Raw genomic sequence first — 27,530 nt, forward strand, 5'->3', positions numbered from 1 at the left:
GAATCAGCTAAAAGTATTGAACATCTTGTTTTTCATGATTTATTGGGCTGAGGAGAAAAAAGTTATGAACAAAGTCTACCAAATGAGTGTTGGAAGAGGCTCTAGGAAATCCTCCTGTACTTTAGGTTGGGATCCTAAAGGATTACTTACTTGGAACAAGGGTGAACCAAAAATGTACCTCTTCTCAGAGGGGGACTATAGTTTAACATCAAATCATTTCAGTCCTTGAGTTTGGATTACAGTTGACACTTGAACAATGCATCGATTGAGGCACTGAGCTACCACTTAGTCAAAAATCCACATATAACTTTTGACTTCCCAAAAACTTAACTGATAGCCTACTGTTGATTATACACTGTATTGTTACAATAAAGTAAACTAGAGAAAAGTTGATCATAACAAAAATACATTTATAGTACTATACTATATTTAACAATATCATAAGTTTATGTCATTTGTTTAGGATAAATTATCTGTCAGTACCTAAATCAGCATTGTCTTATAGGAGACAAAACACTGTAGATGATATGTGTATTCCTATAGACCAGCAGTCACCAAGGTCCATGAGATCCGAAAGGTTGGCAATCTCTGCTATAGACCACAGGCACTTTTTTGGGGTGTTCTGCTTTGTTTTGTTTTTAGTTTTGTTTTGTTTTTAAGATCATTATTAGTTTAAGAAATGATACCTACCAGTGGACTGAGAGAAATTGAAGACAGTAGAATAAAAAATTAAGCTATTACCTGACAGAGGTGCTCTTTTCCTATGAATTGTATTCATTAAGTTATTTCAGTAACTTCGTGTCATTATCAATATAATCTACTGAGAAACACACAGGTTACATTGCAAGGCCTTTGATCTGACTCATAGTTGTAAAATTTATAGGTCTATGCCACTTACCATGGACTATCAGTGTTGGTCATTTGAAGTAATGGAATCTAGTTAGTCATATTTTATGATCATGAATAGTAGCAGTAGCAGTAGTAAGAGTAAGGAATAGTACTTGTAACTTATTTAATCCTACAATCATTCTATTATTCCTATTTTACAACTTTCTGAAATTTACCAAATTGCCTAAATAGGGATTTAACTTTTATATAAGTTTTGAACATTAAGTACTAGAACCTTAGCTCAAACAATGTCCTAGATCAGTGATTCTCAACCAGGGTGGGTTTTGTTTTCCAGGGGACATTGGCCAATGTCTAGAGACATTTTTGGTTATGCTCACTGCATCTTAGTGGGTAAAGGCCCAGGATGCTTCTAAACATCCTCTTAGTGCATGTGACAGCCCCCTGACAGTCATCCAACCCAGAATATCCGTAGTGTCTAGGTTGGGGAACCCTGGTTTAGACTGTTGAGATTTTTAAGAATTAGGAGAATGCTTGTTCTCATTCTTTAAAGAAGTTTTTAAGCCTTTTTTTCCTGCCTCTGTATCATTCCTGTGTATGTAAAACTTATATTTAAAACTCATTTAAAACTTCGTAGTGATTACCTAGGTGAGGACTTAAGAATATAGTCCTATTGTGTCAGTTTTCCATCGCTTTTTAAAGAGTAGGCTTTTAAGAAAGGAATTCTTTAGGTTTACAAGGGAACTGGTAAATAGTGTTCCCTTCCCCAAGTTGCTGTGTAAACACCATAGTTACGCACACTGACACATTTATACACATGCACAGCTACCTGCCTCTACCACGTGCTAAGTGAAACTCTGGCACATAAGTTTCAGGGCATCATAAGAGAGTAAATTGTGGCTCTGGATGTGCTACTGCTCCTTCTCCTAGTTAGACCAGGAATGACTGAAGAGACCTGCAAGACCCTCACAAATTGTAAAGCATTTAATCAGAATTCAGTACTCCTCTTAGGAGAACGTCTGAATCAAGGGGCAGGTGGAGAAGATGGACAAGAAAAAATGCCCTGTATCTAAATCTGTACTTAAATAAAAGTTTAATTTAATTGGAGTATTGGTAACATTAAGTTGCTGTGCTTTGTTTTAATCATAATTTAAATTAAAATCCCATCTCAGAACCCATTAGAATGTAAGCTCCTAGGCGTAGGGTGTTTTTTTTGTTTTTTTTGTGTGTTTTTTTCCCCCCCACTGATAAATTCTTAGTGCCTGGAATGGTTTCTGGCACATAACAGACCCTTAGACGTGTTGTGCGTGGGTAAATGCAGGAGTGAAAGAAAAACTAACAGTTTGAGTTGATTTTATACCCTAAGACTATAGTTTTGTTACATTTTATCTCTGCTGTGTCAGACATGCATACTTCAGCTATAAAGAATGGCTCTCACGGTAGATTTTTGAGCATTCTATGTCCTATTATGCCAGATAATGTTGCCACTTTTTACGTCTTTTCACACAAGATGTGAAAAGAGTGTCAGGACTGAGCATAGCAAGAGACACGAAGAACAAAGAAGACACAATTAGATCTCATCAGAAATAAAGCCTGGAATTACAGACACGAAGCACTGGCTTTGGGCAACAGCAAGTGTGGCTGGAGCCAGCTGGAGGAGAAGGGGTGTGCAACTCGCTTGATGTAAGAAGAAGAATGCTTTGAAGAAAAGATTGCTGAGAAACAGCTTAGCCTTTCATAATTAGCCCACGATTTTTTTGAATCTGGTGGGCATCACTCAGTACTGTATACCACTATACTACTTCAGAGGTATCTAGGAGAGATATATTTTGATAAATGTGTTCGTAGCACATAAGGAATATATGATGTTCAGTTTTAGCAGGTGATTTGCTATGGTCAGGACATAACCACTGGTGAAGGATAATATGTCACCATGGACCCATGAGTTATATTGGACGATTAATTTATTCCTGTTTACATCACATTCTAGATTTAGCATAGAGTGCCACTGGTTTATATTATATTAGTCACTCCAAATACTTTACCTCAAACCTGAACATGCTAATGAGCCACAGTGTTACCTTTAGCATCTTTATGTACTGAGACAGCATTGGAAGTCTTATTCATGCTAAGCAAGTCCAAGCTTGGCTTTCTGTTTTCTACTCTCCTATTTGATTGCCATAATTAGCACACGGCTGGGAGTTATCCTTTTAGGGATAAGAAGTATCCAACACTAACATATATCAGGAGCACAGGTGTTGTTGCTTAAAGAAAATGACAACCCGTTGCAGACAACACTCATATTCAAGATTGCTGGCTGACCAGTATGTGGACAGGTCTCAACACAATATGAGATGATGCACTGTTAGGTTACAGTGTAATATAATGTCACACTGATAGTTGCTGAGTAAAAGTGACAAGGTAGGCACTCCCCAGCAAATCTAGCTAACCGGGCAGCCTCACTAAAATACAGGTATTTCCCGACTTCCTGAGAAGCCATCTACCCAACAACCCATTTGAAACATCTTAGTTTTAATCATGGACTATAGTTAAATGAAAACTAAAGATGTCTGGAGATCTTTTTCTAACCATTGTACATCCCCTTTCATTTTTTCTATTAGCCATGGGCACATGTGCAAGCATTTACCTTGCCCACTGTTACGGGTAAATGCTTGTGTGTCGTCCCCAAAAAGTTCATATAGTTCCCCCCATGATGGGATTAGTGCCTTTATAAGAAGAGGAAGACACTAGAGCTTCCTTTTCATCCCCTGAGGATACTGCAGAAGGCAGCTGTCTGCAAATCAGGAAGAAGGCTCTCACCAAGAACCAAATCTGCCTACACCTTGCTCTTGGACTTCCAGCCTCCAGAACTGTGAGAAATAAATATCTGTTGTTTAAGCCACCAGTCTGTGGTATTTATTGTTAAAGTAGCTTTAGCAGAGTAAGACACCCACTCTTAAAGTTCTCTTCTAACTGGTTTCATTGGATCTCCTAACCAGTCAATGCCCATGGACAACACATACTAACTTAATATAGTAATGTCATCATCCTGTTGTATTTGTAATTTAAAAAATTATCACACATCACTATTCTGAGAAGATATGTTTTCACTGGTCTATTCCCTATTTCACTGTTAACCATTCCCCAGAAGACATTAAGATCATGTTCCAAAACAAGTCTTTAGGGGATTGTGTAGCTAGGTGCTCCATTATGAGATATACAGACATTCATATCTGTGCATATCTGTGCCTGTTGTTCAGTCTTAGTACTTCCATATGAATTACTATACCTATAATGAATTATTATACTTAAAAAGATTATGCAAAATTATATGCTCTTTAGGTCCTACACATATGAAATGTGCCCTGACCATTATTTGGGAATAGCAGATATTCATTTATCTTGCCTTTTTTTAAAAATATATTTTATTGATTGTTTACAGAGAGGAAGGGAGAGGGATAGAGAGCTAGAAACATCGATGAGAGAAACATCGACCAGCTGCCTCTTGCACACCTCCCACCGGGGATGTGCCCACAACCAAGGTACATGCCCTTGACCGGAATCGAACCTGGGACCAGGCCGACGCTCTATCCACTGAGCCAAACCGGTTTCGGCTTATCTTGCCTTTTGTGGTCTCTCCCCAATGGCTTTGTGAGCTTTGTTATATGCTTTCTTTGGAATCTATATTACAGTATAGGTTACTCTTAATTTCTAATCATAAACTTTTGTCAAACACAGCTCCAATTGTTTAAACATAGTTATATTTTCTTATTGGACTCCATGTGCCAGCCACTATTATTTGTTTTACTTAGACCATTTCATTTAATCCTTCCAGCTGTCCTGAGAGATGTCATCCTCATTTTTAAAAAGAATCAGGTTTGATGAAGCTAAGTAACTTGGTCAAAGTCACATGACAGCTGGAATTGATGTTTTTTGCTCCTGCCCTTTCTCTTTCTCTTTCCCTTCCTCTCTCTAAAATCAATAGGAAATGTATCCTCAGGTGAGGATTAAAAATAATTTAAAATAAATAAAGTAGCACCTTGGATATAACTGCTGATTTTTAGAACCTTTTTAGTGTGTTCTGGAGCCTAACATCATGCTGGTTCTCTATTAATGTACCACCTTGCTCATGAATGTGCCTCTTGGTTCTCTTTTGTGTCTCATTGTTGTATATCCTCGGTCCTCAAATGTTAGAAAATTGAGTCTTCTGGCTTTTGCTTTGGAAATTCTTTGCCTTCATGTAGTGGTGTTTCTTTTCTGAAAGGCTGATTAAATGCCTACCTTCTTATTGATCATAAGGTAGGCCTGACTATGAAATGACCTATAGCCACTTCCAGTTGTATGCCTGAGTTTGGAGATAAGGACATGTTAGCATTTCTGTGCTTGTCTAAAATGTAATGAAACACTTGGTTCATTGGTTGACTAGACTGGGCAGTTGTTAAATGGTCTCTCATATGTCATAGGGACTGTTAGAGAATGTACCATCAGTTCTAGCACAGATATACTGTAGCTTCCTAGTCTCCATTCTCAATAAGCTTCTCTAGCCAATTAGCCTTCGTCAGCAGCTGTTTAAGTCCATTCAGGTTAATAATATTAACTGTTGTGAGTATAAATACAATGCATTCTGTTTTTCACTAGACCTAGGGCAAATACCATGCATTTCAGAACTTTGGGAGCCACTTAGTGATTCCAGAAAAACATCATTTTGCCATGTTATGTCACAGCTATTTAAAACGGTGCTCAGGGGGATTTCATCTGTAAAATAGGACATTTTAGTCTATTGAAATAATCAATAAACATCATATATTGATAGTTAAAGTAAGTACTAGCATTGCAGTATCTTGACATTCTCCTGAGGAAAAGCTATCTCAAAAATGTTTTCCTCCCTCTGCTATTTCCTAGAATAAGGATCTCACCTACAACCTTTTTTCTTTGACCATGAAATTCATGCCATTTCTGTTTGTTTCTTTAAACTAAGTACCTATAATAATAGTAAGAAAAACAAAAGAAATAGCCCTGCAGAGCTAAAAACGTGTAGATAAGTACTTGTAGTAATCTCACATGGATTTCAAAGTCAGCTAAAAGCACAACCAGCCATAAAAGATAAGAGTACATTTATAAGAGAGGAATGTGCATCTTTCCTACATAAAATTTAGGACATCTTACCATTGAAACATGAAATGCCTGACACTGAATTTATACTTCTTGTAGAATGCTTACCTGTGGTCCCGTCAGCATTATTTTGCAAATACATAAAATTGATATTTTGAGAAAATCATTGAACGTATTTAAGTAATCTTGCTGCTTTTACATTTTCCCATCTGGATGCAGCTGAAAGTGCCCATGGCAGACAAGCCTGGAAACACAGTGAATTTCCGGAAGCTGCTATTGAACCGTTGCCAGAAGGAGTTTGAAAAAGATAAAGCAGATGATGATGTCTTTGAGAAGAAGCAGAGAGAACTCGAGGCTGCCAGTGCTGTAAGTCTTTTCACAGAAAGAAAGTGCTTGTGCGGTCTGAGTGTTATCAAATGGAGTTTTATGTCGCTTGCTGCTACATCTCCTTACTATAGGTGCCTGTGGCCTTTTCTTCATGAGCAGAAACTCTATTGATGTATAGATGATGAAAATTTTGTTTCTTTTAATACTGCATGTTAGAGTTACTCAACCTTTTAAGTCAGGGATTCAGAACCATCCTAAGAAACGTCGCTGAGTACCAGAAATCTCTTGAAATGGATATAAACTTTTAAGTACTGTTCATTTTTCTGAGGAGTAGGACTTTAGTTGCAGTCAGATTCTCAAAGGTTATCCTGACCCCAGAAAGGGTAAGGACCGTGAAGTTCAGTGTATTTTTAGTGTCCGTTATGCAGTACAGTTTTCATCATCATTCTCTTCCTTATACAACAGCCAGAGGAGAGGACAAGGCTTCACGATGAACTGGAAGAAGCTAAGGACAAAGCCCGGCGGAGATCCATTGGTAACATCAAGTTCATTGGAGAACTCTTTAAACTCAAGATGCTGACTGAAGCCATCATGCATGACTGTGTGGTGAAGCTGCTGAAGAACCATGATGAAGAATCCCTGGAGTGCCTGTGTCGCCTGCTCACCACCATTGGCAAAGATCTGGATTTTGAGAAAGCAAAGGTAAAGTCCAAAATCGGAAACCTCCAGCAGGGAGTATGTCTATTACAAAAGAACTAAGACAGTCCATTGTGCCCCAGTCGTCGAGACTGCTTATTTTTCTCTGTTGCCCCTCTCATCGTTAGTGTTTGACCAGCAGGCTCTACCTCATTTCTATTAACATCAGAAGTGAAGAGCTCCCAAATTACATAAAAGTCCATTCATGAGTAGTTCAGATTATTTGTGCCTTGTCCTTTTTCTGTATTACCATTTCACAGGTCACTTGTATACGTAAATTATGAGCAGAAATAAAGGGGGGAAAGCTACTAATGGTCAGGATTGAGGGTGATAAAGAAATGAAGAAACCCCGGTAGCTTCCTTAAGTCCATGATCTACTTAATGATACAGCTATTTAATCATAATATAAGAAATAATTAAAAATATCGTAATTCAAAACATAACATGGTGCTCTACAGATAAGGAGTTGGGAAATTAGAAATGCTTCAAAGAAATGTCAAATATTTCATAGGTAGGATTATGTTTTGATGTGACAGAAAACCCCAAATGTTAGTAGTTTATACAAGATTGAGGTTCATTTCTTGTAGGTACAAGTCAAATTCAGACGTGAAGTCTGAGGATGGTCTCGGATTTTTCGAGAGCTCTTTAAACTGAAAATGCTGATGATCAAAATACCCCGTTTCTCCAACCTAATATTCTGTTTACTCCTATGATGTGGCCTTGTCCTTAGAGGTGGGTATCTCTGCAAAGACATAGCCACCTCTCTCTCAAGGTTCCAGGGAGCTGCAATAGGACATTGCCATTTATGTTTGGTTGGCCTATAATTAGTCATTTGACCATGGCCAGCTGCCTGAATTTTTAGCTTTTATTTTGGGTGTCATATGCTCAATTAAAAATTCTACCACATTACCTTTTGGCTCTACTTGAATTCCTAGGCCATTTAAAAATTCTACATGGTAAAATTACACTTGAATTCCTCAGCCAAGAATACTAATGATTTTGTCTCTTGTAGCCACGGATGGACCAGTATTTTAATCAGATGGAGAAAATTGTGAAAGAAAGAAAAACCTCATCTAGGATTCGATTCATGCTTCAGGATGTGATAGACCTTCGTCTGGTAAGTAGAAAATAATGAGCCTACCACTCCAGTCTCTCTTCAGGAGTTGGGTTGGAGAGTACGTCCTCATATTTACACGTGTAAAAACCTAAATGCTTTTGCTCTTGGAGTCAGAAATTGAATTGGCAAAGTCTCCTGGAGAGCTGTGTGAAAGAACTGAAGGCACATATACCTGCCTGGTGTGTGTTTCTTCTCTTCACTCTGGTCATCAAACCACACTTCAGTTTTAAAATCTGCCATTCTGAATTCAAACTGTGATCAATTACATTTAGTCTCAGGATGCTAAATAATCAGGAAGCCTCATCTCCAAAATAAATACATTTAACTTCCAGGGCCTTATATTTTAAATCTCTCATATGGGGTGTTACTTCCTTGCAGATGGATTGTAAAGATTCAGTGAGGTGTCTAGCTCAGAGGAGATGTTGTTTTCCCCTCTTCTGTTTTTCTGGTATAGCCTCCTGTGTGCTGCTTTCATTTTCATTTCTCATACCAGAAACAGTTTTTCCCACTTTCCCCTCTTTTGTCTCTTCATATTTTAACTCCTGCAAGGAAGATACTGCAGCTGACCATAAAGTACAGAAAGTGAATATAGGGTCTATTCCTGCCCTGCCTTGCTCTGCAACCAAATTAGATAGCATTAGTTATGGTTATTTATCTTGTTAAACCCTGATGTGATCTCAGAATCCTTATTACTGCAACCATTTCCAGTTTATCAGAATTTGAATGCTGATTTAAACCATCCTATCCTCTAGGTAATATAAAAATATAAATATGAAAAACTTATCTACTCAATCCTTCAACCACTTGTACTTACATTAAACTCGAGGCCAGATGCACGAAATTCAAGCATGGGCGCAGTCCATAGGCCTGGCTGGCGATCAAAGCATGAGCTTCTGGCATGAAAGGGTGGGTCTAGCTAACCTCTGGGCCCTGGGCAGCACCTCGGCCCCCACTAGCACTTGCCTTGGCCTGGTGCTCCCCACTCAGCTGCTCCACTATCCTTCCACAGTCCTGCTCTTGTTGGGGCCCATTAAGGCCGCCAATGCCTCCACTGCCGCCTGCTGCCAACTCTGTGTCACTGACACCCACCATGTTCCATGCCATTCCCTGATGGTCAGCGCACATCATAGCGAGCAGTCGAACTCCTGGTCTCCTGGTCGAACGACCCCCCAAGGGGACAGTTGGCATATAAGGCTTTTATTACATAGGATGTTGGGATTGCAGCTGGGAAAGAGAGAAGTATAATTATAAGGAGACAGCTTGTTTTGTCCTTCACAGGATAACCAAAGGACAGAGTGGTGTGGCACTTTGTGTAGGTTACCAGACCATGATATGAAAGAAAAATGCTAGTCATCCTCGAATTAGAACCCCCATGGAGTGTGATATGAACTGGGTCGCAGTATCCCAGATTAAGGCAAGGCAAAAGAATCCTGACCTTTCTTGATTCCTCTTCTCTCTCCTCTTTGCAGATATACAAAATAGAAAAAAAATACACTTGGGCTAGTCTTTCAACCTGTCTTTTTATCCATTGGCTATTGGAAGGCTCATATACAGTAGTTCAGGGTTGATTTTGAAGAATTTAATCTTTAGCTCTAATCCCCAAATTGCACATAGTGCTATCTGTAGTTCAGAAGAAAAACTGAAGTAACAGATTTTATAAGTATCTTATACTTTTCTAGCAGTGAAAAGTATAAAATAGATTTTCAAAATTTTTTTAATTTTCTTTTTAGTTAATCTGGCTGATAACCTTATTTTCTCCTTTTATAGTGTAATTGGGTATCTCGAAGAGCAGATCAAGGGCCTAAAACTATTGAACAGATTCACAAAGAGGCTAAAATAGAAGAACAAGAAGAGCAAAGGAAGGTCCAACAGCTCATGACCAAAGAGAAGAGAAGACCAGGTGAGGGGTGGAGTCCACTGGGCATTAGAAGTTTGAGGGACAAACATTTAAAAATTCTATATTTAGATGTTAAGTGAAATCAGATAGAATAACCCAAAGAATAGAGTGGTAATTGGTAAATGAAGTTTCATCTGGAGATAGGGTATTGAGTTAAAGCAGAGAATGCAAGAACTAAACATGATTTCTTTGACTATTTCAAAGTCAATAATCAACAAGACTTTATTGAACATCTCCTATATATTCAGTATTGAGGGATATAAAAAGATATAGAAGACATAGTTCCTTCCATCTAAAAACTTAAAGTTTAACTGGGAAGGCAAACCTAATAAAGGGAAAATTTGTCAAGCAAATTTAAAGAGTAAGAAAACCTGATTGGGAAAAACGAATGAAAAAATGTCTGGAACCAGATTACGAATTTTTGAGTTGATTTGATAAACATTATGGTAAGTTTTTTGAGCAAAGGAGTAATGTCATGTTGGAGGTATGTAAATAAAATAAGTCTTGCTTTTCACATGATGAATCAGACGGGTACACTGAACTCAGAAATCTTGCTGTTGTTGAAATCCTATGTGGGAGGAGTTGAGACTTAATAAAATAGTAGTAAAAAGGAAAATAAATGAAAGATGGAATAAAAGGGAAAATAGAAAGTCCACGGACTGAGGAACATAGGAAGAGGAAACCATTTTTAGAAGAAAATTATCATATTGCTTTGAAGACTGCTTAATTTTAGATGACAAGAGGGCATCCAAATGGGAATCTCCTTTGTCCACTTTGAGTTAAGTGAGCAAGCCAGTGATTGGGTTAGATAGTGTAGTGGGAGAGAGTGTAGACTCTGGGGCCAAACTGTCTAGTTTGAATTTCAGCTATCTGACATCCTAGCTGTGTGACTTAGCACAAGTCACTTAATTTGTAAAATGGATCTAATATTAGTATTACTGAGGAATTTGTGTGAGGATGAAATGAGGTAGCATATTAACATGTCCCACGTAGCAACTGACACTAGTGAATACTCAATAATCATTAGCGGTTATTTATCGCAGACCCAATAGATCTCATCATGAAGTTTGATAGATTAATCCTCCAGGGAAGAAAGAGTACTTTTTAAGTTTCATGGGACACCACACTTACCTTCCTACCTTAGTATCTAACATAATGCCTTTTTGCTAATGACTTTTACTTATTATCAAAACAGATTGAAAGGGAAAAAATGAAAGCCTAATCCAGGAGGTATCCATAGTTGACTTAAAGAACTCTTGGAAAAGTGACAGATAAAAAAACAAGTGAGAAGGAGTACCTACTAGGATATAAGTGTCATAGACACAAGGGAGAAGCAAGTCTGCTCATGATCAGTAATATCAGCACAAGGAAAACCAAGAAGTATATGAGGATGAGAAATGTTTTTTTAATAGATTGGTGGTCTTTTATTCATTTATTTTATTTAACAAATATTTATTGAGTGCCTTTCACTTAACAGAAGAAAGTCACTTCTCTTATGCAGTTTACATCTTACTGGGGGGAAGAGGGAGAGACAATAAACAAATACTTAAATGTAAATATTTGTCAGATAAATTTGTTTTATCGAAAAAAATTAAGCTGAAGAGGGAGTGAGTAGAGGTTGCAAGTTTCAATAGGGAAGTTGGGAAACCTATTAAAGTTGCTATTTTTTGAGCAAGTGAGGAAGCTAAGTCATGTTTATCTAGGTTGTCCCAAAAAATATATATATACACACACTTTGAATAATTACACTGAGTGGCCAGATTATTATGATTGCATAATAAGAACTGCATGGTGGGTAGTTAGAAAGAAGCAGAGGACTTACTAACCAGAGGCTGGGGGCCACTCTATCCTGGTCCCTTCACATACCAAGATTTGCAAACTTTCCCTATTATGCAGGGGGTTGGGAAGTGAGGGGGCTGCTCATAATAATCTGGCCACTCACCAGGCCCGGAGCAGCCGGGTCTGGTGCGGCCAGGCCCGGAGCAGCGGCTGCCAGGCTGGGAGCGGCCAGGCCCGGAGCAGCCGGGTCGTGTGCGGCCAGGCCCGGAGCAGCAGCAGCCAGGTCCAGAGCAACTAGGTCGGGAGCGGCGGTGACCAGACCCGGAGCAGCTTGTTGTGGAACGAACCAGAGCAACAGAGGCCAGGCCCGGAACAGCCAGGCCCGAAACAGCTCGCTCTTCGCCTGCCCCTGCCCCACGGCTGCCTCTCAGACATGGCTGGAAACTTTTGTGGGAACTTGAGGGTTTGCTGAATCAAGTGATGAAGGCTTAGATCTGGATGTGTTGAGTTAGTATAGGGCTGGGGTGCTGATCTGTGAGTGCCTTGGGTGGGGCCTGGATGAGGCTGGTTGACCTATTTGGAAATGTCTTTTGTGTGAAATGTATCATTGGGCATGTGGTGGTATTATTGATATGAGAAAATGCTAAGTAACTGATTTACTATCTGAAAAGGGATTTACTATCGGGGAAAGGGAGGGAGGAAGAGACTGAACATAAACTGCACCTATGGATGAGGACAATGGGGGATGGGGAGGGGGCGGAGGGTGGGATGGGAACCTGGTGGAGGGGGGAAGAAATGAGGAACCTTTGTAACAATTTGAACAATAAAGATTGATTAAAAAAATAATAATAATCTGGCCACTCAGAGTCAGAACAACAGCCTGGTGTGGGCGGTGGGTGTTGAGTGGTGCAGGGGCAGGCATCAGGCAGGATGAAACAGATAGGACGCAGGGGAGCTATGGAGGAGATTTTTGTACTGATTGAGTAAATGTTTGTGGCTTAAATCAGATTGGCAGTATTGGTAGTGGCTAGAAGGGGCTAGGTGCTGAATATATTACAGTGGCTTACCTGACAAAATTTGCCAACACATGGATGCAAAGTGTGAGAAAGAGGTGTCAGGGTTTTCTGCTGAGACGTTGAAAGGTTGGAGAAGCAGGTTTCGAAGAATGATTGAAGCATACTATCATTTGACACCTTAAAATGAAATAAACATTGAAATAAATAATTTCCATCTGATTTCTCCCAAAGTGTTTTAATCATAAACTCTACCAGCACAATCATTAACTCTGTAAAAGCTAGCTTTGTTCCTCTCCTGGCTAGTTTGGCACTTAACCTCTACTCATTTGTATCACTTGATTTCATGGTCATTGATGTATAAGCAGAGTGCTTCTGCTTGATATTTTCATATTATGTGGCAGTTATAGAGACTGTCAGCAATGCTTTAACCATTTCTTTTGTTGTTGTTTTTTGTATGGTTTTGATTAGAGCTGCTGAGTTGACACTATTGCTCACTCTTCCACTGTCAAACCGACTTAAGACAGATGAGAGATGGGCTCACTCTGTTCTCCCGGCAGGTGTCCAGAGAGTGGATGAAGGCGGGTGGAACACTGTACAAGGGGCCAAGAATAGTCGAGTACTGGACCCCTCAAAATTCCTGAAAATCACTAAGGTGAGTGTTACGTTTAAAAGCAGTAGCCTGGCCAATGTTGCTCAGTGGTTGAGCATCGACCCATGAACCAAGAGGTCCCAGATTCAATTCCTGGTCAGGGCACATGCCTGGTTGTGGGCTTGATCCCCAGTGAAGGGTGTGCAGGAGGTAACTGATCAACAATTCTCTCATTGATGTTTCTATCTCTGTATCCTTCTCCCTTCCTCTCTAAAAAGTCAATAAAACATATTTAAAATAATAATAAAACATAACAGCTTCATAATATGATTGAGAGGCAAGGGTAGATTACTTCTTACTCATATAAAATAGCCATAATGCAGGTTTTATGAGATTTTTTTTTTTTTTCTGCAAGTCAGTATTGCTCATTGTATTCTTACATACTTGTCCTAGCATCTTTTTATTTCTATGAGGGTTTACTACCGTGTATCCTCAGCTCCGGGGGAAAATAGTTACAGTAGCTGTTTAATCATGAGAGGACTTAATGGTTTGCTATATTCAAGGCCTAAAAGAAATAACAGAGGACCTACTAGAAATCATTCTGTGATAAATGTTTAATATATTCAACTTCATTTCCTCTCTCATGAGACTCCATGGGCAGTGAGAGGCAATTTTCTCCTAGCAGATGTTTTCAGCAGAAGTTGATCACCTTACGTAGGGTGAAGAACATAGAGAAAGCAGAATTACATTTTGTGAAAGTGGAAATTTCTATAGCTCAGTGCTTTTGGCAAATTAGTTACAAGTCTAGTTTGATCCTTAGTTATAATATACTTATTGTTCTGAAAATTGGCAGCCTGCCAGTAGAATGCTAAAGACAATCTAAAATTAATGTGAAAACATCAAATGAAAGAAGATAACTGACAAAAAGAAAATAGACTTTGATAAAATTGGAAGAAGATGGAATATGTCTTTGCATCTTTATGGTTTTGTCAAAGCTTTGCTTCATGATAGAACATTACCTCTCTGGATCTCGATGTTAATTAGCTAGGATCCTATTCTAAAAGATTCTGGTACATTCTTCTAGTTGTTTATGATTTAGATCAGGAATTCCATTGCTGAATACAATTTGATTCCCATCCACTTTCATTTTCAGCAAGAGATGGTATTGTATTAACGAAGATCTTATGTTTAAAGAATTTCCCCAACATTAGTTCCAGTATCTTTGCAAATGTTATCAGTATTTGTCTGTTTTTAACTGTTGTTTCTATGAATGGACACTCTAAAAAAGAATAGCGCTGATATTAAACCTACAACATTATTTCCTTAATATTTTGAAAAATATATCAATTGTTTTTTAACCAATTTTGTGTATATTCATAATATGCTCTATATAAGTCTATCCTAGAAAAAAGTCAAAACCATTAAACAAATTCATTGTTAACTAGGAGGGATTTATGTGAAAGTGTGTTATATAGCAAGACAGCACTGTCAGAATATAGTAATGCCTTTATTAAAAAGAACTGCATTACAGTCTTTGTGTTACATTGTAGTTCTATTCACTTGCACTAAAAATGTGCATGGAGCCGAAACTGGTTTGGCTCAGTGGATAGAGCATCGGTTTGCAGACTGACAGGTTCCAGGTTCGATTCCGGTCAAGGGCATGTACATTGCTGTGAGCACATCCCCAGTCGGGGCTGTGCAGGAGGCAGCTGGTCAATGTTTCTAGCTCTCTATCCCTCTCTCCCTTCCTATTTGTAAAATATCAATTAAATACATATTTTTTAAATGTGCATGGAGGGTTAAACCTGAAAGATAAGAGATCTTAACTCCCTACCTAACATTCTATTCTTGTTTCTCTAGCTCCCTTTATGAATATTCCATTCCACCTCTCCATCCTTAGCCCCAGACTATATTAGGCTGTGCTAAAATGTGAAATTGTTTCGTTTTTTGACCTGTTTTCTCACAATCATATGAAGAGATTAATGAGTTAATTTAGTGGTATTTGTATATTCCTTTTTTATTTTTTAAATCAATGGGTATTATTATACAAGAGGAACCATTAGAAACTGCTTACATTTAGCAAACTAGCACACCATCTCACAGGACTTGAATACTTTCTCCAGACTAGCCAGTGGTTTCAAATTGTGTTTTCTGGAAGCTGGCTTCCAAGGAAGTACTTCAGTGGCCACAGGAATCTCACTTTAATGTGAACAGCTCCAATTTACGTTTCTTAAATCAGCAGTCCAAGCAAAATTTTGTTGCTTAAATTGGTTTTACTGCACTGAAAATTAAAAGAAAAAGCATTTTTCTAGAATATTGCCTAGAATTGACTCTTATCACTTATGTTCCAGCCCACAATTGATGAGAAAATCCAGCTGGTACCTAAAGCACAGCTGGGCAGTTGGGGGAAAGGCAGCAGCGGTGGAGCAAAGGCAAGCGAGACGGGTAAGCACAGCGAGCCCCTTCTCAGGAACCTGTGGGTCCTTTAGCATTCGCCTTACAGCACATTCCTACATCATTTAATGACGTTAGGAAAGCATCTGTAAACAAACATGTGCAAACTTACTGATGACCAGACCAACATGACTTCCTCTTCAAAAGTGTTCCTTAGTTATTTTTTTTTAAATAAGCTATTTTAAGACTTTAATCTCTTAGATTCCTTTGTTGTTAGTAAAAAAATCTATATAAAAGCCTAAGCGACCGAACAGCTGGTCAACCAGTCACTATGACACACACTGACCACTAGGGGGCAGACGCTCAATGCAGGAGCTGCCCCCTGGTGGTCAGTGTGCTCCCATGGCCAACCTCCCATGGCCCTGATCACCAGCCAGGCCAAGAGGCCCCACCAGTGCATGAATTTTTGCACCAGGATCCTAGTTCAATATAATTACAGAAATTACTGGAACAACAGTAATTTAAAACACATATTCATTTTTGCTGAGAAAAAGAATGTTAATAGCCAGAGCATTTAATTTTAGCTTGTTGTAAAAATAATTAGATTGAAATCGTTTTCAGAATTTTTTACCAAAAGTCATATTTTGAAATTTTTGACCTTGGGATGTGACCTTGACAAACACATCTTAAAAGCTGAAGAAGCCCTGTGGAAAAAATAAAAAACTTCATTATTAACTTTGTTTCCCTGTTTCCCTTTTACTAAGTAATTTTGACCGTTATTTAAATTAAAAAAAAAGTATATATTATTTAAACCTACATACATAATTTTACATAAATGAGATCATAACATTTCTATTACTTTTTTTTTTTAAGTGAAATATAGTTGATCCTTCAACAATTTAGGGTTAAGGATATCTCTTATGTTACAGCCCACAATTGATGAGAAAATTCAGCTGGTTTAACCATGAGAGGAATTTTTGTCACACTTCTACATCTTCTCTCCCTTTTAATTAATTTTCTGCTCCCAATTTGCCATGGTGAGAAGCTACTTGTCCTGCTGGTTAGAATTGTCTAAAAGAAGACTAAATAGGGAAATAGGAAGATTCTCTCTTAAAATGAATAAAGCGTGTGATTTTGGCTATTTAAAAAATTACTTCTACTTCTTTTCCCTTGCCTCCACCCATTGCAGTCAAAAATCCGTGTATAATTTTGACTCCCCAAAAACATAAATTGTGCCTTGGTATCTATGGGGTATTGGTTCCAGCCCTCTCCCCACCCCACCCCCGCCCCTGCAGATACCAAACTCCTGGATGCCCAAGTTCCTTGTATAGAATGGTGCAGGTCAATGCATACAGTCAGCCTTCAGCATCTGCAGACTCCCAGCTGTGGATTAAAAGCAGTACAGTTATTTATTTTAAAATCCATATTTAAGTGGACCTACACAGTTCAAATTTGTGTTGTTCAAAGATCAACTGTATTTTGTTTTGTTTTTGTTTGCCTCCATCCTTTCTGTTTATCACTCTCATCCCCAAAGGATAATTTAATTATATTTTTAAAGAAGCAAGAACAAATTGTGGTAATGAGCATAGATTTTTAATTTTTTTGTACAAATTCTAAGTCTGCTTCTCAGAATATGGTCTGTGGACCAGGAGATTGGCATCACCTTGTTAGATTTGTTAGAAATGTCTAATCTCAAGTTCCACCCCAGGAGACAGATGAATTAGAAGCTGCATTTTAGTCATGGCATTTGTATTTTTTTCTCAATCCTCAACACCTATAGATCCCTTACGGTCAAGTGCTTCCAGTTTAAACAGATTCTCTGCTTTACAACCTCCAGCACCCTCAGGGTCTACATCATCCACACCTTTAGAGTTTGATTCCCGGCGGACCTTAACCAGGTAAGAAGACGTCAGCTAACCATATTAGCTCAAGACTCACCTGCTTGTCGCTATGTCTCTCTCTCTCTCTTTCTCACTCTCTCTCTCTCACACACACACAGGTGACCACACAAATTAATCCTTGTGGATGGATTTCTATCATCCCTAAGGTCATTTTTCTTTTGCTTTTCCTCCTTTAATCTTCACATTCTAAAATTTCCAAATAAGAACAAAATTGGGCTGGGATAGGATGGAAAGAAAGGGTTCGTTAATCTGGCAAATATCTAATGGTTTGTTCCTTAAGAAAGCCAGACTGATTCAAAAGGCCCTGGGGGCTTGTAGGGCTCTCCACGCTAATGCCACAGGATACTAGGGTAATTTAGCAAGCATAGAGATGAAAAGATCTGACAGCCCACACACACACCTGAGGTTGTCTTTTTTTTTTCTTTTTTTTTTCACTATTATGTATTCTACTATCTTCTGACTTTTATGTTTATAGGATTCATACAGTCAAGAGTTCTTTTGGCTAATCTGAGAACTGATGAGGACCTGGAGTATAGTGCCAGAGAACAACATTTTTTTTTAATCCTCACTCAAGGATATGTTTTTATTGGTTTTTAGAGAGAGGAGAGAGAGAACCATTGACATGAGAACTATTCATCATTTGCCTCCAATACTTGCCTTGAGCAGGATCGAACCCACAACGTAGGTATGTGCCATGATTGGAAATCAAGCCCACCAGCTTTTGGTATATGCGACGATGCTCTTACCAACTGAGCCACCTGACCAGGGTGAACACAAAATTTTTTATATAATTGGAGCTGTAGTTTCTTTATGCTCTCAAACTTCTATTTTTTACAAATGTAATGCTTGACTAGGTAGACTTCCTAAGCTATGTTATTATTCCCTTGACACCTGAGACAAAATATGCTTAGCATAAGTCAACTATTTTTTTAAAAAATATGTTTTTATTGACTTTCAGAAGAAAGGAAGGAAGGTAGAAATGTCCATGAGACAGAGAAACATCGATCAAATGCCTCCTTCACACCCCCTCCTGGGGATTGAGCCCACAACCTGGGCATGTGCCCTGACCTGGAATTGAACCAGCAACCTCTCAGTGCATGGGACAACGCTCAACCAGCTGAACACCACCAGCTAGGACCCAGTCAGCTTTCTCATGATGACTTGGAGTATTATTGAGCACCAGTTGTGCTATTGAAGTCTTTGTGGCTCTCAGCTCTACTATAAATTTCCCCCGGTGGCTGTGCTTTCTGAGTGTGTATAGCTTTTTTTTACAGAGCTTAGACTTGTCACACCTCAACCTCTTCTCTCCCTTTTAATTAATTTTCAGCTTCTGATTTTCCATGGATGAGAAACTGTTTGTCTTGCTGGTTAGAATTATCTAAAAGAAAACTATATAGGGAAACAGGAAGATTCTCTCTTAAAATTAAAGTATGTGAGATTGGCTATTTAAAAATTCCTTCTACTACTTACTTCTCAAATATTTTTCATATAGTTGAAATTTCTGAATATAGTATAATTTCTAAGATCGTGATACCATGTTCTTTCAGTATTCTATTTTCCTTTCATTCATTTAGTTAATATATTCACCAGTGTCTTCTTTATTCTTAAAAGGTTTTTTAAAAGTAAAACAAGGAATTTCTGTTGTCATTTTTAAATTTTAAGTTAGTATCCCTTTAACAACTTTAAGAGAAAAATTAAACCTATCTTTTTTTTTTTAATTTATCTCTTTTTTAAAAAATATATTTTATTGACTTTTCACAGAGAGGAAGGGAGAGTGATAGAGAGCTAGAAACATTGATCAGCTGCCTCCGGCACATTCCCCCACTGGAGATGTGCGCGCAACCAAGGTACATGCCCTTGACTGGAATCAAACCTGGGACCTTTCAGTCCGCAGGCTGATGCTCTATCCACTGAGCCAAACCGGTTTCGGCAACATTTATCTTTTTTGTTGAAAGTATACTAATGTCGACTTTTTCCCCAGTGACCCTCTCCACTCTGCACTTGCCCCTCCCCAGAACTTCATCACACTATTTATTGTCTGTGTCCATAGGTTATGCATAGATGCATATAAGTTCTTTGGTTAATCTCTTCCCAAGCTATATTAATACTCTTTTTTAAATTAAATTTATTGAGGTGACATTGCTCAACATGAATTTATAGGTTTCAGTTAGGAATATTCTCTTTAAAGCACTGATTTACATGTTGTTATAAATAATTACACTTTAAAATATATTATAATTGATGCCGAAACCGGTTTGGCTCAGTGGATAGAGCATCAGCCTGCAGACTGAAAGGTCCCAGGTTTGATTCCGGTCAAGGGCATGTACCTTGGTTGCGGGCATATCCCCAGTATGGGGTGTGCAAGAGGCAGCTGATTGATGATTCTCTCTCATCAATGTTTCTAACTCTCTATCCCTCTCTCTTCCTCTCTGTAAAAAATCAATAAAATATATTAATATATATATATATATATATATATATTATAATTGATAACTCACATATCTAAAGTTTTCTCAATAATTATTATGCATACTTTAGGAAAACTAAGTTGCTTTATAACTTAAATACATAAGGAGATGGTGGTCTTTCTTTTGACAAGTGTTTTGCTTTTAAGTCGTGGAAGCACGGGCAGGGAGAAGAATGACAAACCCCTTCCACCTGCACCTGCTCGTCCGAACACTTTCATGAGGGGCAGCAGCAGTAAAGACCTCTTAGACAATCAGTCCCAGGAAGAGCAGCGAAGAGAGATGCTCGAGACCGTGAAACAGCTTACGGGAGGCATGGATGTGGACAGGAACATCGTTGAGGCTGACCGGAGCAAAGCCCGGGAGTCAGGTGAGAGGCTATGAACACAGAGATGAAGGCTTGGCCTTCCATTTGGAAGGAAAAATGAAAGGAGACTTTGTGCCTGAGTAAATGTCATGGTAACAACACACACACGGGGGCCGTAAAGGTTAATGGCGTCATCCTCGGAGCTCTGTGACCTGGTTCTCCTCAGGTTCCCCTTTGTTCAGCAGTTTGTAAATTTCTTCTTTCTTTGTTAAATGTGGTGATGATGTATAGTTGTATAGTAAGCAGTCTGAAATTCTTACACTTTATCTACCTAACACCCCACTGTGCATGGAGTGCTTATGCGTTTGTAGAGCCCCCAAATGTATGGAATTTTGACATTGAGACACTGCAAGGCAAACGAGAGAGAGAATATCGGATTGTCTTTTGTTGCTTCATTGTCTGTGGTAATCTGTGGGTTTTGTACGTTTAGCATGTATATGCTTAGAGGAAGACTCAGGTAATGCTCTAAAAATTGTTACATGAGTTTAACCTATTTGTGTTTCAGTTTCCTCATTTACTACCTGGGGATAACAAGTGTAGGGTTATTAAGATTAAATGAGAAGTCAATTCATGTAACTACTGAGAACATTACCTGATAAATACAAAGTTTTCCAAAGGTACTAGAGATCATGCTGATGATGGTAATGACAGTGATGAAAAATAATCTAAAGATAATTTTTAGCATCTTCTAACTCTTCACCCTGAATTAATATTGGTTGTTTATAACTTTAAAATTTGTTTTACTCTTTAAATTGTCTTCTAACTATAATCTTTAAATAGATTTCAGAAGTAAGTTGAAATCTCTTCCCCCAACTGATAGAGACACCAAATCCTCCATCTTTAAGGACATGTAGCTTTTATATCTGTGTCAAGTATTTTGGGAACATAATAAAATAGGGCATGAAAATACCATGTAGTAAATAATGTAGCACAACTGCCCTTTGCATGTTTACTGTCTTGATCATTTACCACATGCACACTGAGCAACTAGTGACTTCTGGGCACTCATTCCCTGCTCTCAGTCTTCAGTCTCTGGGTCAGGAAGACCTTTACCAAATAATTCCACAAAATGCTCCCTATTAGTACAAACTGAGGAAAGAAACATAATTGTAAGGGAGTATTTAACAAAGGAATTCTGAATTGATAGAAAGATAAGAAAAGCCTCCTTAAGAACGGAAGGACCAATAGAACTTAAAGCAGGTTTGTAGGAAAGGGCCGGTATGGAACAGAGAGCAAGCGCATTCCAGGCAAGGGAGGATTGTGAGCAAAGTGGTATTAGGCAGAACCATGTCATGTTCAAGCACTTGCCAAAGGCCAGTGTGGGTGTAACTCTGGGTGTGATTATACAAGCCTCATGTGCTTTTTGTCTTTGAAGCAATGGAGAGGAATCCAAATACAGAAAGAAACAAAAAAGCTTTAATTATAAATGTTTATTATATCCTCTATTCTTTTAATTGTTGTGATTATAAACTTCCTTACTGTATATCTATTCTAAAATAGATGTTTCTGTATTCTGCTTTTAGGTATCTTGCTTTGTCAAATTGGTATCAATTTTTAATACCTTTACTGGAAAAAGTGATGTAACAACATGTAAACATTATCAAGTATGATCCCACCATTTTAATGATACTTTTTGTCATTTTTACTTCCTCACTTTTTTTAAACCTCACTAGTAGCAAAACCAGAAATTCCAACAACATCAGCCCCTGACAAGCCTTCATTGTCAGAAGAGGAAATGGAGAAGAAGTCCAAATCTGTCATTGATGAATTTCTACACATTAATGATTTTAAGGTAAATGAGATATTTTTTCAAAAAAGTAACAACAGGGAAAGCCCTAACACAGACATAGTAACTTGGTTCTGTTTAGTTGTCATTGTGAACTAACAAGGCTTAGAATGTGTGGTCCAAGTCCTACACTCAGTTTGCACATTTCTGCCTAGTCCTCTTATAAATTATGTAGTTCATAAGATCAAGTGACAGGAAGAGAGAATGGGTACCAACCCATCCCCCACTATGGAGTAACCAAATTGGCTCTGATATTAAGGACCAAAACCAAGACATTATTATTATGAGGCATTTCTAGCTCCCTGTCTATTACTTCTCATGATCTTTATGGCTTATCCTCCTTCTTATATTAACTTTATAGTATGGCTAACATTACTCCATCTTTATTTCATAAATAGAAAACTGAGGCACAGAGGAGTAAGCAATGGGCCAGGGTCAGACAGCCTAAATCAAACATAGTTTTGCATTTACCCTTCGTTAGCCCTGGGTGTCTCTTTGATCTTCACTTTAAGGTGGGAGTGAATAAGAGAGATATACTGCCTGGCTTCATGTGCCCTAAAAGTCTAGTTGCAGAGACAGACCATAAGCAGGTAAATTATAGTTATAATAAATGCTAATAGATTTTGGAGAGATGATATACTGAGACCTAATTTAGGGATCTGGAGTAAACAAAGGCTTGTTAAAAAATATTTATCAGAGAGATTAAGTCCTTTGCTTTGGCATATATAATGAAAAATTCTTCCAAGTTTCTCTTGACAACCTAGTTATCTGCTTTCCATACAAAAAAATCTAGCTAGGTTAGCTATAGCCCAACCTTCTAAAAACCTCAAGCCGTGAAATTGTCCAAAATTTAGAAGAAGGAAGTTTTCATGACAAGCAATTTCAAGAGGAGGACTTTATAGAAGCCGCAAAAATGAGCAAAAATAAACATTAACAAAAAAGAGCCAAAGCATATACTTCAGATACTGTGACTTGTTAGTTAGATTCTTATAATTAGGAGAAGTACTTTTTTGTCTTGTGGTAGTAGAGAAAAGTGAGACTCGCAAGAAAGAGGAAAGGCTAAGAAAGATGAAAAGATGAATAGCAGAGACAGTAAGGAAGAAAGCTATGGAATTTGGCTTTAGAAATAATTTGAGGAATGTGAAAAGTCAGTGAGCAGCAAAAAATTTGAAAGAGGAAAAAATATGACTCTGATGAGCTGAAGATATAGGGAGAAAAGACCTTAGTAACACTTATGTGCAACAAGAATACTCTTGGATTCATCATTAGCCCTGCGTCCAGCCTGCAGTGTTGAAGGGACTCATAATGAAGTCTTACCATGGACTAGGTGATATTCTGCACATATTATATGTATTCATTTATTCTCATAAACCTTTCTGGTATTAATATTATAATAGCCACTTTTATAGATAAGGAAAGTTAGATGCAAAGTGGTAAAGTAATGTGCTTTAAGTAATGTTGCTGATAAGTGGCAGACTCAGTATTCAAAGCCAGGCTGCTAGTTTTAGAGCATAAACTATAATATTATCTTATTACCTTTTGGGTATTAGTGTGTCACACTAAAGGTTTACAGAGCTCTTTCTAAGGAAGAGTTTTTTCCTAATATGTTAAGTGTCTGGTTATCATTCATCCAATCAAAGAATAATATGCTAATGATATGCCAAGGCCACTCAGCTGCTCACTTTGATGTCCACTGACCACCAGGGAGCAGACAGTTGACCGGTCGACCAGTCACTATGACGTGCACTGACCACCAGGGGGTAGATACTCCAACCAGTAGGTTAGCTTGCTGCTAGGGTCCAGCAGACTGGGACTGAGCGAGACAGGCTGGACATACCCTGGAGCCCTCTCGCAGTCCCTCCCTAGCTGGCCAACCTCCTACATCCCTACATGGCCCTGATCATGCGCCAGTGGGGTCTCTCGGCCTGGCCTGCACCCTCTCACAATCTGGGACCCCTTGGGGTGTCAGAGAGCTGGTTTTGGCCTGATCCCGCAGGCCAGGCTGAAGAGTTAGACTGGTGCACGTGTGCACCGGGCCTCTAGTTAACAGTAATAAAAATATTTATTGAGCTTTTGTTTGGAAGTCAAGGCTGATAGATTAAATTACACTCCTCAACTCACACAATAGTGACAGAGCCAGGATGGATTCAAACCTACATTTGTCTGACGCTACAGCCTGTTTTTAGCTTCTGTGATATATCTTGATTGAGTATCTAAAATGTGCCAGCCATATTTTAGGAAATACTGCCTGAATACACTGTAGTATAAGTAATGAGCATCCCTGGTCTGTTTTTATAGGTCTTTTAGTGGGAAATACAGACAAAGCTGCTCTAAATATTCTATATAATAAAGAAGTAATATGCAAATTGACCCTCATTCCAACACACAAGATGATCACCCCTATATGGACACAAATGGCTGCCACAAGATGACTGGCAGGGGAGGGCAGTTGTGGGCAATCAGGCCTGCAAGGGAGGGCAGTTGGGGGTGATCAGGCCTTAAGGGGAGGGCAGTTAGGGGTGACCGGGCCGGCATAGAAAGACATTGGGGGCAATTAGGCCTGCAGAGGAGGACAGTTGGGGGAGGGGACCCAGGCCTGCAGGGGAGAGCAGTTAGGGGCAATCAGGCCAGCAGGGGAGCAGTTAGGTGTCGATCAGGCTGGCAGGGCAGTGGTTAGCGGGTGATCAGGCTAGCAGGCAGAAGCAGTTAAGGGCAATCAGGCAGGTAGGCAGGCAAACGGTTGGGAGCCAGCAGTCCTGGATTGTGAAAGGGACCCCAGATTGGAGAAGGTGCAGGCTGGGCCGAGGGACACATACCCCCCACATGCACGAATTTCATACACCGGGCCTCTAATAGGTAATAAATAAACAAACAGCTACCAAATAAAATGTTTCAGTGTGGAGAAGTAAAATTAGGTGATTTTAAGAGCCCATGGATGGGAAGTCATAGAGACTATATTATTTCAGCTGAGAGCTCAACAAGAAAAATCAAGCCATGAGAAAATCAGGGAGAAGGGCAGGATCAGAAACTGCTGGACATTAGAAGTATCGTGATGTAATTAGTTGGCCATCTGTGCAGATTCAGTGAATTCCCATTGAAAGAAAGACAATCACTTCAGGTTAAAGTGAAGATTGAATGGAATACTTGCATTCCTTTCCACTCTCTCCTTAAAAGGCATTATGATGATGATGATGCTCTGAATATGAGGCAAAAACGCACAAGCATAAGAGGCACAGGTAATAGATAGCAGCAATATTCTGGAAGTTTGAAATTAGAAGGATAATGGCAATTTATTTAGCAGATTGAATGTGCATGAGGTGCAGTTGAAGCTAGAAATGACAACTCGCCTGAATGTTTCAAAAATGCCAGTGTCATAAAAGGATAAGAGACAGGACTGACTAGATTAAAGGAGTCTAAAGAGACATCATGACATTTGATGCCAGGTTTTTAATCGGATCCTAAAACAGCAAGAAGCTATATTGGACATTTGGAAACAGTTATGGGAATTCGAGTATGTACTATATATGTTGGATAATATTTGTATTGACATATGCATGTTAAATTGCTCAGATGTAGAGGAAAGAAACTAACAATGGATGAATCTCAATTAGATGAAGCTGTCTACGTGTACATTGTACTATTTAATTTGCCTGTAGTTGGAAATTTTCCTGATAGAAAGTTGACATGGGGAGGTATTAAGTAAAGTATGATAGCAGAGGGGCAGTCAAGCATCAGTGGGACACCTACATGGCCTTCCACCTCCTTCAATTAGGAGGCTGCCCTTCTCCCATGCATCTTCCCCCTCAGAAGAGCTACTCCCTTTAGAGGTGAAACCAAAGGATTTTGTTCTCAAAGTTGAGAGGTGAGGGCAGGGTGGCACACTGCTATATTGGCGATTCAGCAACCCGGACTGCCAGGCTTTTACCCTCTACGCCAAATATATCACCTAGCCAGGCCACCCCAGGGTAAGAACCCCAAGAACTTCATAAGGGGTTTTAGTACTTAAGCTAAGCATCTATACTTTACTGTCAAAGAAGACTTTTTTCATGGAAGATTTTGCAAGTATTTAACATGCCCAAACATAATTACTTCAGTTGCCATTTTAAGGAAGGCCTTTGAATCATGACGTTGAATTTCTATTTCATAATATACCGTTTTTAGTGTTTTAAAATGATCATAAAGTAAGCAAACATTGTGTAGAAAAATACTTTTTTGTTTCTGGTCCTTTGAGTGATCTTGAATAAAGTTGTTAACCTAAACACAGTTGTTTATAAAGACGCACTTACTTTGTTTTGAAAGTAAGATTAATATTGCCTATATCAGCCTGCATTTTACTGAGTTGTATTAATGTTTTAAACACTATATGTGAAAATGTCTTGTTTGTCGAGCTTTCTACTGAGTTTGTCATAAGTAAGAGATTTTAAACTTATTTTAACCTTCTGGTAATGCTATCTAGATTTGGGGTAAGCTTTTATTTGCTATTTGAACAGGAAGCCATGCAATGTGTGGAGGAGCTGAATGCCCAGGGCCCGCTCCACGTGTTTGTGAGAGTGGGGGTTGAGTCCACCCTGGAAAGGAGCCAGATCACCAGGGATCACATGGGCCAGTTACTGTATCAGCTGGTGCAGTCAGAGAAGCTCAGCAAGCAGGACTTTTTCAAAGGGTTAGTATTCTCCTCAAGAATGGTGGTATTCCTTTACTAGACTCTTAAGTAGTTCATTTTAATAGCACATAACTATTTTAAGTTTTTAGCTTTTTTTCATAGATTAAATTGTGTCCACTCTAACACGTTGATGTATAATACTGATAATATGATAGTTGGTATGATGGCATTTGTAGACTGTATTATATCATAAAGGTTATCTTCTGTTTTTTAATACTAATTATTAGACCTATGTTATGACATAAGTAGACCTATCTTATATAATAAAGAGGTGATATGCAAATTGACCATCACTCCAAAATACAAGATGGCCGCCCATATGTGGACACAAACTGGCCACCACAAGATGGCCAGCAGGGGAGGGCAAGGGGAGGGACCAGGACTGCAAGGGAGGGCAATTCGGGGCAATTAGGCCTTCAGGGGAGGGCAGTTGGGGGCAATCGGGCCGGCAGGGGAGCAGTTAGACGTCAATCAGGCTGGCAGGAAGTGGTTTAGGGGGTGATCAGGCAGGCAGGCAGGCGAGTGGTTAGGAGTCAGCAGTCCTGGATTGTGAGAGGGATCTCAGATTGGAGAGG

General features: G+C 38.9%; 1 protein-coding gene across 24 annotated transcripts in view; it reads left to right on the forward strand.

Annotated features, from left to right (window-relative positions):
* EIF4G3 (eukaryotic translation initiation factor 4 gamma 3) overlaps nt 1-27,530 on the forward strand; it is a 242,118-nt gene that overhangs the window by 192,010 nt on the left and 22,578 nt on the right. For 15 of the 24 annotated variants that reach the window (XM_045585085.1, XM_045585081.1, XM_045585082.1 and 12 more), the window contains 10 exons: nt 6,178-6,324; nt 6,751-6,987; nt 7,994-8,098; nt 9,866-9,998; nt 13,348-13,442; nt 15,731-15,824; nt 17,554-17,671; nt 20,289-20,509; nt 22,180-22,298; nt 26,783-26,955. In XM_045585085.1, the coding sequence (XP_045441041.1) occupies nt 6,178-6,324; nt 6,751-6,987; nt 7,994-8,098; nt 9,866-9,998; nt 13,348-13,442; nt 15,731-15,824; nt 17,554-17,671; nt 20,289-20,509; nt 22,180-22,298; nt 26,783-26,955 (1,442 nt within the window). The remainder of the gene's footprint in view (nt 1-6,177; nt 6,325-6,750; nt 6,988-7,993; nt 8,099-9,865; nt 9,999-13,347; nt 13,443-15,730; nt 15,825-17,553; nt 17,672-20,288; nt 20,510-22,179; nt 22,299-26,782; nt 26,956-27,530) is intronic. The other 9 variants (XM_045585086.1, XM_036445739.2, XM_036445747.2 and 6 more) reach the window with 1 other exon arrangement.

This window comes from Pipistrellus kuhlii, unplaced genomic scaffold, assembly GCF_014108245.1.
Source record: "Pipistrellus kuhlii isolate mPipKuh1 unplaced genomic scaffold, mPipKuh1.p scaffold_m20_p_2, whole genome shotgun sequence".
In the NCBI taxonomy this organism is placed as follows: Eukaryota; Metazoa; Chordata; class Mammalia; order Chiroptera; family Vespertilionidae; genus Pipistrellus; species Pipistrellus kuhlii.